This window comes from Lactuca serriola, chromosome 6 (genome assembly GCF_051521515.1).
Source record: "Lactuca serriola cultivar US96UC23 chromosome 6, Lser_US96UC23_V15, whole genome shotgun sequence".
NCBI classification, from domain to species: domain Eukaryota; kingdom Viridiplantae; phylum Streptophyta; class Magnoliopsida; order Asterales; family Asteraceae; genus Lactuca; species Lactuca serriola.
The window spans coordinates 153,789,685-153,801,649 of record NC_136413.1 but is presented as its reverse complement, the minus strand read 5'-3'; the positions used below and the strand labels follow the sequence as shown (position 1 = coordinate 153,801,649).

The 11,965-nt window shown below is 33.2% G+C and overlaps 1 protein-coding gene across 1 annotated transcript; it reads right to left on the bottom strand.

Moving 5' to 3' along the window:
- Positions 1 to 777: 777 nt before the first annotated feature.
- On the bottom strand, positions 778 to 4,300 carry LOC145057117 (amine oxidase [copper-containing] gamma 2-like). Its single transcript, XM_079004894.1, has 5 exons — positions 2,888 to 4,300; positions 2,434 to 2,547; positions 1,906 to 2,355; positions 1,358 to 1,455; positions 778 to 1,140 (listed from the first exon to the last, which is right to left on the bottom strand). The coding sequence occupies exons 1-5, from the start codon at positions 4,184 to 4,186 to the stop codon at positions 933 to 935; spliced, it is 2,169 nt and encodes a 722-aa protein (XP_078861020.1). The 5' UTR covers positions 4,187 to 4,300; the 3' UTR covers positions 778 to 932.
- Positions 4,301 to 11,965: the final 7,665 nt, after the last annotated feature.

Genomic DNA, 11,965 nt, shown 5'->3' with positions numbered 1-11,965 from the left:
TCTTCTACTTCTGACATCATTATTTAAGTCAAGTTTTGCTATTATAATAAAGCCAATGTTTGATTATCATCTTTTCTATACGGGTCCTTAAATTTTCAGTCTTCGTCATTATCATCATCATCGCTTAATTGCAAGAAAGTTTTTGATAAACCTTAAGTCAGTTAACACTTCTTTAACACATTTCGGAAGCCAACACATTTCGTAAGCCTAGTTGTTTTATTTATATTAATTTTTTTTAGAATGAGAACCGTAACATTAAAACTAGCAAATAGCTGGAATAAAAATTACGTAGTGTAAGTTTTCTAAAAAAATGATTTTTCACCCAATCAACCTACTTAACACAAAATTTGGATTCTTAGAATTAATCCAAAGAAATGACTAGGATTAAGCATAATCTCAAAGCAACGCTTGACATGTTTTATATGACTAAACAAATCTTTAAGTTTAAATCGCCCAAAACATCCTCAAATCGACCGCATCCACACATCTCCTTGCTTTCTACTATATTTTAATTAATTAAATAAAGTCATGTGTTCATTAAGAATTATTTCAAAAATAAAATATATTGCTTACTATATAAATTAATTAAACAACGTTATTGTCGTTTAAAAAAATGTTGTAAGAATGTACTTTTAAAATTTAATAATTATATCAAAAATAAAATATATTGCTATCTAGTTATAATTTATTTTTGACTTCCATTTTCTAAACCATGATATAACTTATGAATCAAAGATAATATATATTATTATTTCCAAGTAAAATAAGAATCCGACAATTAAAAAACTACATCAAAATTCATATACCTGGCAAACACCCAAAAATCATTATATTTTTTATGATTACACATCTAAAATTAGATAGTTATGGTTGATATGTAACAAAAAGCAAATCTTATCATTTGCGTGTAGTACACTTCCGATAGAAACATATCAAGAGCTTGCAACAGAACACACTGGTAGATCTTTTTGAAAGATAGGTTTCACTCCCATTATCGGATTTCTATCAAAGAAATTAACAGGTTTCAGTTCAAAACTCGATGAAACGGTTGGCATCACCGGAAAATCCTCTTGGCAAGGTATGTGATGGAACCCTAATGTGTACCATAACACAATGTCCTTGTTCTCAATATCTCGATTCCTATTCGGTTAAATTAGTCCATCATCAAACCACAGTAAAAAAAAACATTGATGTGGTCAGTGGTGATCACTTAAATATAAACACTTCGACATAGAGTTACCCAAAGTTTGAATCTTACATGATTCAACCTTTGGGTGACTTGTAGTCGAAGAAAAATAGTAGTAAAAAATCTAAGTCTTTTAAAACTCTAACATAACCTACATTCGACCCGATTTACCTGGCTGACCATGTAGCAAGTGTATCTTCCCCTTTGCTTTGCGACACCAAAAGACCACCCGCCCATTGTTCACTTTTATTATGTAGTGTGACCCAAATCTAGCACAACATAAAATTCATGTCACTTTACAATTATTATCATGAGTTATTCACAAAAATAACCATTCTACAAATATTATAATGAGGTGTTCATAAAAATAAGTGTGCGTGCTATTAACAAAATGACCATTTCATAGCCTGATTTTATTTCAAAGTGATTCTATTAATAAATAAGTGGTTGTTTATGTGAAGAGTGCAAAAGTTGAGGTTATTTTGTTCAAAACCACCATCTAATTTGCTTATTTATATCATTATCTATATTATTGATAAAACTTTTACCAATAGATTCCTTACCTAAGGATATAGTGAAATGTCTTCTTTCTAAGAAGTTGAAGGTTCAAATCTCATTTGGAATGTTTGGAATATATGTGAAATTTAAGAGTAAGTTAGGTGTGTTAGAACGATAAAAAAATCAATTTAAAACTTTTCATAAATACCCTTATTCTATACCTGATTATTTGTAAAAGCCCCCCGAATTTGCGGAGGATCATCGAGATCAAGCAAGCTAGCCGCAGTCCCGCTAGGGACAATTTTATAGCCCGTTGGATTTCCCAGTCTTGAAATCCGAGAAGGGTTAAAGACATGGAATTCAGACGGATCATACAATTTAAGTTTGATCTTTGCATCATCTTCTGTCTTTGCTATCTTTCGTTTTGCTTTTATGTAACTTTTTCGTGGAGATTGTCCTGATAATGTCTCTTCTTTAACCAAATTGACTTCTGCAAACGAATTGTTTGCCCCATCAATGTCCATATCCAGATGAAATGAGATGAAGTGATCATGGACTACACCAATCACGTTTTCTGATACTAGTGTCCCAGTCATATCGTTTGTATTTGAGATATTGTGTATGTTTTCATACGGAGTTGCTTTTACCATTAGCATTCCCGATAATCCCACCTGTTATAATAAAAAATTCGTCACAATTATTTTATTTTTCATAAGTGAGTTAATGTAAATGTTTGTGAAAAGTAATACCTTAATACGGATTAAACCATCGGTTTGAAATTCCCAATCGAAAATATAATCATAGTTACCAACAGATGCTGCCATTCGAGCTACAAGTGTCACCTTTGGCCTTGATTCTCTAATCTTTTTTTTACATAAGAAAACGTTATATCATTAGAAATAGGAGCAATAATAATAAGAAAAATAAAGAACGGGAACATAATACAAATTTATTATAAAATTATTTTTTGTATAATGAAGTCATAACTTCTTCATTTTGGTTCATTTTGGGCTTATAATTTTTTATCATCTTACTAAATATAACTTTTTTTTGGAAATGCCTAAAATTTTCTTCAAAAATACAGTATTTCGGGTAAGAAAACCACTCAAAATACGTTGTATCTATTTGCACATTTATAAATCAATCTTAAGGCAAAAATAAATAAATGAATAAATAAAAAATATAAGCATAAATATTACCTACATCTAAACCCATGAGCGGAATTTCTGAGTGTCTCCAACCAATATCTCCAGCATATCGTTCAAATATACAAATCATATTAGGTTGAATAATAGGTCGACCATTAGCACTAGCAAATACTCCATCCATATAATATGAGTATCTCGGACAATCGTTCAGTTCCACAAGAGCCATAGCATTTGCCCCGAGCCCAAACTCACCAGCATCCATATACGATTTAAAGTACCATGACTGATCGGGGTCCATATAGGGTACAAACAGTTCTGACGCAAACCCTTTATACATCACACTCCTGTATTCCCCATCCTTGACCTGTATCATGGCCTGAGATATTATCATCCCAGCCCGTATATCAGGCTTTAGATGAAACACCCAATTAGCCCATTTCACTATATGCCCATTTATAGTGAAACTAGGCCCTTTTGGTTGTTCCATTGACATAGGGTTAGTCATTGGATCCATATCATAAAACGGACTCTTAGTTGTGTATGTGTAATCAGTATGAGTTGCTTTTGGTATTGGAATCCCTCGACCGGTATCTGTAATTTTAATAACCTTTTTTTTGTCGATATCAACTGTTATAGTTAGCCCTTCTATAGGTCTCATATAAAAATTAGGTGTATCTTGATTTGAGAAGCATTGGACTTTAACGATCCTTTTACCTTCTTCATCGGGTCCAAACCAGCCCGATGAAGGCGGGATACAAGCTAGATCGTTCAAGTCCACCCCACGAGCCAAGATGGACTTATTGAACTCTAAGTTTGAATATGTAAGTTGTAAAGCAGTTGCCAAGTCATCATTTGTTAACATCGGGTAACCCGACCCGGTATTAACAACATGATCCGTCACAAGGCCCATGCCCAAATCAACAGTGACAAGATGAGTTTGCCCATTTAAAAAGGCTATAACCGAGGCTCTTCTAAGGGGAAACGGGTCGCCTGTTTTCCAACCAACTACTTGAATCTTTTCGAGTTCATCTAAGGAGAGACTGTTTATAGATGGGAAAGTCGATGAAAACGGTTCATATCCTGTGAGAATGGATCGGACTTTGTTGATTTCGGGTATGGTTAGTGGGTCGAGTGGGTGAAGTGGGGTGTCTGCGAAGTAGTGATTGGAATTGGGCTTACCGGAATCAAAGATTGAGGTTGATCGGAGATTGGTTTTCCGGTGAGTCTTGGTGCACCATGGCGGGGTAGAGGTGGAGCAACCGAGGTTTTCAGGTGGGTATCTTGAATATGCAAATATGAAAACTGCTATGGAGATGATGATGATGATGAATTTGAGACAGTAAGACTTTTCCATCTCTCTTTCTATCTCTCTACAATAATATGAACGGAGATCAGATGCTCGACGAAATGTTTCTCATAAATGTTTCGACAAAATTGTTGGCCTTTAACGGAATCTTAAATATGGCCTCATATAAAAAGGGAAATGGGGTAAGTCTATTATTATTGAAAGGGTAATGGGTAAAACTTAAAATGACTGTCCACTTCTAGTGTCTTTTTAGGAAACGAAGTAAAGATGATTAGACATTTTGTTATTCTCAAACTATTTAGTTTTATATTTAAGAAAATCTATTGAAAAATTTTCATGGCTACCCATAATAATAGATTTATAATTTTTTTTAGTCAATTAAGTCCCAATAATCGGATTTTGTATTTATTTGAACTATTTTATCTCGTCAACAGGTTATCAAATTTTCAAATATTAACTTTTAGCCCATATTTTAAATTTTATTATAAATTTGGTCTAAATTTTACACTTTTGGCCCATATTTAAAAAAATTTATTATGAATTCATCCTAAATGTAGGATGAATCTGTAAAACAAAAATTGAAATCTAGGTTAAAAGTGTAAATTTTTGACGAAATTTATAACAAAGTTTAAAATATGGGCTAAAAGTATAAATTTTGGACAAAATTTTTAGTAAAATTTATAATCTTGACCAAAAGTGTAATTTTTGAAAATTAGAATCTCTGTTAACCGGATAAAAATGTCAAAATGAATATAATTTCTGGTTTTTGGGGCTTAACTGACTAAAAAAAATAAGGACTAAAATGATTATAAGGCCAAACACAATGACTTTTCGGTAAATTTCTTTTATATTTATTAGACAAAAGTATAAAAATGGTTTATATGGTATGTATTTTTTTCAAGTTTTGGTCCAAACCTCAACCTTTTGGGTTGGTGGTCCTTTTAAGCAAGTATACTTACGACTTTCGTCAATGTCCAAACTAAAAAGACTATTATACCCTTAATAAAATTATTTTTATCTTTCTTTCACTTTTATAATTATTACTATTATTAAATATAAAAGTGGGCCCACATACCCACCCCACCTTTCTCTCTCTCTACACTTGTTCAAAACTCAAGAAAAGGTAGTTACGACACATTCCATTTTTTAGGTTTGTTTTACAAAATAAACACTCACACTCAAGAATCTAAAATCATTTTTGAGATTGAAAAAACCAGTAATCAAATATGAAATCATTCTTCTTCAAACTATTTCTAAAAACAAAACCCTAGAAATCGAGGGTGGGAGGTAGCCGAAGGATGATGGAGTTTGATTGTAGTGGATGTAATGATGATGAGGATGGGATTACAGAAGGATCTGAGTAGATATGTGATAATGAGGGATGGAAAAGTGGCGACGGGGGTCGGTGGCGGTCCGATAATGGTGAGCGGCGACGGTCTGGAAATGGGGGTGGCAGAAAAATGTCATGTCTGTCTTTATTGTTGCTTCAACTTCTCTTCACTGATGCTTGTTAGCAAGAATCGTTCTCCGATCTGATTGTCTTCACGAGATTGTGTTTGTAATGAACAGAGGAAGCAGAGAAAGCAAGGTGATAGATTTGATCGACTTCAAGAAGTAAGGGTTCAACAACATCGTGTTAGCTCAACACATAGAAATTTGCACCAGTCTCTTTACCCACCTTGACTATAGATCCTTCTTACTCTTTCTTCTTTCCATTTTGATCTCCATTCACAAAATAATACCTAATTATACATGTGATTTTGGGGCTGAATTTTTGTTGCCATTGTATCTTGAAATGTGATTGAAAGAGAATCATGTTTGGAGATGGCTTTTAATGTAGATGTGATGGGTTTCAGTTAATGTGATGAGTTTCAATTTATTTCAAATTTTGAATTATTGGTAACTCCTGGTTCTGATTTGACTTTCAAAAAGAGATGTAGTAAATCTTGGTTCTGATTTTGAATTCTAGGTTTTATTGGTATGTGATTTTGTGTTATTGGGATGTTACAAAGAGATGTGTGTATGTTGAATCTAAACCCAGATCTTCATAATGTTCATCCCAAGATCTTCATTTGGGTTGGCTTCATATGACAAAAAAAATGTAATGAAACTAGCTCAAAAAGATTACCAACCCAAAAAAGTTGGGGTTTGGACCAAAACTCGAAAAAAAAAATGTATACCGTAGGGACCGTTTTTGCAGTTTGTTTTATTTATTATCTTAATTATAGAAAAATACAAGGTTGTCAAGCTTCGGATCTTATGTAGGATCGTTTTCAGGTTTGCAAGATTGGGATCAGGATCCTAAGATCCCATAGAAAATGACATAAAAAGGTAACGAATCATACGTAAAACTTTTTTCCGTATATCATGATTAAATAACTCAAAAAGGTAACTGGTCATGTAGTAGTTAATGACATGGTTAAATAGCTTAAAAGAGTATTAAGATTAATTATTTATCATACAACAGTAGCAACTCACAACCTTCATGTTGTTTGTTTTAAATATTTAACATGTTATTTGATTTAACTATAACGAAGAAATTAGTAATAATTTCAATTTTTGAAGCTCAATTAAAAACCATAATTTCTCAAGCTCTCAAAGAAAAATGGCTTAAGTAGCTAAAGAAAAGAAATTGGAAAAATATTCACCTTTATTGTCAAGCTTTAAGTGTTACAAGGAAGAAACTAATAACAATCCAAAGTTAAATCTCAAATTCTACCAACAATAAGGGTAAAACATAAAGAGAGAAAAAGAATTCTAAAGTTGTTGGTCATTTACGGTTCACAAAACAATACAATATAGAGTAAAGATAATAAAACTTTGATTAAAATATGACAATTTTCATTGATTGATATGATCAAATCGGATCCCAATCTTGATCATACGATCATGTCTGCGATCTTATATATAAAATCATCCTATTATGATCCGGCAAGGTTTTCATAAGTAGAATCGTAAGATCTTACGATCTTACGATTAAGATCCTAATCTTGACAACCTTGAAAAATATAATAATATTATTTATTTTATTAATGAATATATATTCTACTTTTAAGATAAACAAAATATAAAAATATAAGATATTGTATTTTTTATTTTAATTATTATTTATTTTACTAATAACCATAAATATTTTTTTAATGATTTTTAATCATAATATTAATTCTATTAGTTTTATATTTACTAAATTAAGAAAAGAATACAAATCAATAAAAAAACAAACATCGAACAAATGTTAGTTTTCTTTATTTTACTAAATAAGAAAAGAAACATAAATAAACATCAATAAAAATAAAGAAACCATGAATCAAACTTTTATATATTCAAGAAAACAAATGTTAGTTTTCTTTATTTTACTAAATAAGAAAAGAAACATAAATAAACATCAATAAAAATAAACAAACAATGAATCAAACTTTTATATATTCAAGAAAGAGAGATGACACATTAGCCCAACAAAGTATTTCGAATTTGTCCATTCAATTCTAAAAAAAAATTTGGTGCTTTATGGGGGTATAAAATAATGTCTACATGTTTTTTTTGGTCACTACTACCTAGGGATGAACAAAGGAATCGACTCGGCTGGAATCGACCCGAACCGGACCCAGCCCGGGAACCGAAGTCGGACGAAATAAAGAACCGAACCGGATCGTCGGTTCTACTGGTTCCCGATTCTTGTCGTGTCTTCAATGTTGGAACCGGTCATCGAGAGATAATAACATATGGTTCTGGTTTTAGCCGGTTCTACCAGTTTTTGCCGGTTCTACCAGTTTTTGCCGGTTCTACCGGTTTCCGGTTCCAAAAATCCACAAGAATATCGTCCCAGTCCCAGCCCAACCGGTTTCATCGGGTTCCATTTTCGGTTCCGTTACCGGTTCCGACCGGTTCCCCGGTCCAAATGTTCATCCCTACTACTACCTAATATAACAACAGGTTTTATAAGCCACATCAGCTTTGTTGTATCTTATTTATTCAAAACAATTATTCACACTACATAGTCAACCAAACAGTCAAACTTAAAAGTCAAAATTAAGAATTACATATTTCATCATTTCGATAATTATTTCAACCTTCTTCAACAACCCTTCAATATCTCCAAACAATTCCATGTTTTCCTCTTCCTTAACTTGCAAATAAGTAGATGCAAGAACCTTGAACCCACCATAACTATAGTACGACATCTCAACCTGCACATCCATCCGAACTCGCCTCAACAACGCCGCATCCAAACGCTCCTTGTGATTCGTCGTGAACATGATGATCCACTCATCACCACAAATCGACCACAATCCATCCACAAAATTCAACAGCCCTGATAAACTTATCTAATACCCAAATGAAAACACACCCATAAGATTAATGATGTAAAATAGTAAAAGGTTTGATTATTCGATATAAAAATGTATCAAGTATGTACCTTATCTTTTTCCTCATTTGGATTTGAACCATCGTTCTCGGTTTCTCGACTTTGCAATCCTACACTGCATGCATTAATGTCCTCGATGACTATAATAGATCGATTCTGTGACAACCAATACTTTCCTTGTATCGGAATTGCCTCGCTCATCCTTTAAGTCCAAATCGTAGACATCGAACTTGAGATAGTTAGCCATGGCTGTAATTAAACTTGATTTTCCTACCATGTGGTCCGAAAAACAAATACACCCGTTTACAAGGCCTCCCCACTCTTCTTCGTTAACAACAAAACGGATCGAACCAGCTAGTCCAAGGATAATTTGAGAGAAACTTTTGGGCTTCATTATTCATATTTATAGATGGATAGCTCTCAATTTTGACTTTTAAGTTTGAGTATTTGGTTGACTATATACTGGGTTTAATTGTTTTAAATAAAAAACATAAACAAAGTTGTTATGGTTTGTAAAACCTGGTATATCATGTAGCGGTGACCAAAAAAGCAAGGTGGATAAAAAAAAAGTTTTGGGACTGAACAGACAATTTTTGAAATACTTTGTTGGGCTAATGTGTCATTTTCCCGTCAAAAATTGTAAAGTTTTTGATTAAAACTTAAATATTAAGCATAAAATTTATTCGATCTATATATAGGGTAATCCATGCAACTACATGCGATCTTTTATAACGATACTATTTGAAAAAAAAAACATAAGGCATGAGATATTCTTCTTTTAATACCATTGTGACATAATGGTTATTATTTGTGTCCAATTTCAATAGCAACATGTTATGCATTGGTGGTGTACTAGACTAAAGCGAGAAGTATGTTGTACTGACAACATTGTGTAAATAATGTAATATCACATTATACCTTGAAGTAACGTGGATACTAGTTTCAGGTAAAATCAACCAATTTTCATATGGTGCAATTATATCTGAACGGAAGGAATTCAAGGAATTGAGGAATTCAAATCATAATCGACTCCTAAACATGTTATATAGTGTTAGATGCTTTCACGTTCATTCATACATTCTGTTGTTAATTGCATATGGTTGTAGTGTAGATACATTTTTTGAATTTTGGTTATTCAGAGTTGATAAAGAATCACGTGGATTCACGTTCTTTCTTGACATATTGACCACTAAATGTGTTTCATTATGTGACATTCACATCAAATGGATGTCACTCCAAATATTTTGCATGGTGCATGTCTAACTCCTCCAGTAAATCAGCTTGATTCTAGGAAAAGTAACAAAAGAACTTGCATTTTTAGTGTTACATGCTTTCACGTTCAATCGTATCTTCTTTCGTGAATTGCATATGGTTTTTAGCATAGATACATTTTCATGTTCTTTCTTGTTGAGTTTTTTGCTTCTCCTCTTGCGCTTTTCTTTTCTCGATCAATTTCTCTTTTTCGAATTTCAAACAATTTTTGAAATTCAAATTATGTATTTCGAAGCTACTTGCCACCTTGCGGATGTCATCACTTTTATTGAATCCTGATAGATTAGACGAAGACCATATTTTTAGCATTATCTCTACCAATCAAGCGAACTATCTCTTCAAGTTCAAGCTCGTCATCTTGGTTCAAATCAAACCTAAAACGAGCTTCCGATGAAGTTGTGTAGCTTTTTTTTAAGAATTTTTGGTTCTTTTTGAACCATCTTCTTCTTCATTTCCATAATCTTTCCATTTTGCGGAAGCTGGTAAAAACTTCCAAATGTCGATAAATTTAAATGGTCTCTAATTATTGTCTCTTTTAAATATTTCAAGCATCGTCTCTAAAATGTTTATATAACTTTCCCCACTTTTTTGTTAACTCGTCAAATTATTATATGTCCTTGTTAAATCGTCACCGTGTTGTTCATTTCACGAAACTTGGTTGTGCATTGGTCCTTTGTATGGTACTCATCATGATCCAATTCCTTGTGAAACCACTAGGTAGTTTGTCGCCAAATGATCAGTAGGTTGTGCATTTCAGATCACAAGATCCTCATAAAATTCAACACATGGTTCCACTACCATAATCTCTTCTTCCGACGTCCATTGTTTTAGGGTCGCCTTTTCTTAACCTAAGTTTTTGTCTTTACTCTCTTTTGGGGTCGAATGGTACGGGAAAGAGTTCGGGCTCTGGTTGCATTTTCCGAACAAATTCGACTTCCAGCTCCGTCAGGGGTTGGCTTCCCGGAACGTATTCAGGGAGATGGTAAAAATTTTGGAATAAGGTTGGGTTAAAGGTGTTGGATTAATGTCTAAGTCCATAACTATAATTGGTAAGACTTGACCCGACCCGGCATGGTCCATTTGGGTTGCATGGCATCATGTACTTGGATAGACTAAAATGAGAGAAATAACACTTAAGGTTTATTAATATATTATAAGTTCTAATATATTAATAAGATTATTTAATTAGTATTGATCAATAATTGATTTAGAATTAATTATGTGATCAAAAGAAGACTAATTAAATATATGGGTTGATTGTGTAAATCATCCATACTTATATAGTGGGCTAATGCTCCATGGATTATCAAGTTGGGCTCAAACCCATTGGATGCTCCATGGATGCTCCATGGTGTATTTGAACCCATGGATCTAAGGAAATGGAAAGCCATGACAATTAGGATTTACCCTAATTGTAACAACTATATAAGCATCTTATTGATGTGAGAATCGGCCACTAGAGAGGCATGGAGGCGACTAGATATGCATGGAGGGCAAGCCGATTCTTGAAGTGTTCTAATTTCTCTCTAAGTTATTCCAAGTGCTTATGGTGTTGTGTGAACCATTTGAGGTGTCACACTTGGGGCACTAGGCACTCAAGCTTCATGAAGACAAGCACCAACAAAAGGTATGTTATTCTAACTTGTGTTATTCAAAGTTTTGTATGCTAGAATAGAACAATACCTTGGAAAGTTGATATTTGCATGTATAATAGAGAAAACATAGATCCAAGGTATTTAGGGTTGCATGTACATTTAGGAGTGTTAGATTGCTCAAAACCCAACAGTGGTATCAGAGACTAGGCTTGTTTTCTTGTTGTACTTGCTTAAACTGCTTAAAAATCGACTTTTGGTGCTGCCTGCCCAGCAGACTCGCCGAGTCCATGAAGGGACTTGACGAGTCCAAGGAAAAATGCATCCAACTCGCCGAGTTTGTTCATGCACTCGACGAGTTGGACCCCCAGACAGCATATTCTCGAGTTTTGGTGCTTGAATTGGTCTAGAATCATTATCTTTGACTGTTTTGGGCTTATAAAACTTGTTTTGAATATGGTAATGATTATGTTAAACCAATTTCAATGCTATAATAAAAGTTTCAAGTTTATATGTGTTCATGTTATTCTTGAAAATTGTTGATTATGAATGATCATGCTTATGAGTTTTGCTAGATCATAGGAATTGTGTGCAAAT

What these genes read in the sequence shown, in the direction of transcription:
- LOC145057117 (XM_079004894.1), bottom strand. Translation starts at nt 4,186, where the DNA reads ATGGAAAAGTCTTACTGTCTCAAATTCATCATCATCATCATCTCCATA. An exon ending in TTCCGCTCATGGGTTTAGAT is followed by an intron (nt 2,548 to 2,887) that starts GTAGGTAATATT and finishes TGTAAAAAAAAG; the next exon opens with ATTAGAGAATCAAGGCCAAA. An exon ending in ATGGTTTAATCCGTATTAAG is followed by an intron (nt 2,356 to 2,433) that starts GTATTACTTTTC and finishes TTATTATAACAG; the next exon opens with GTGGGATTATCGGGAATGCT.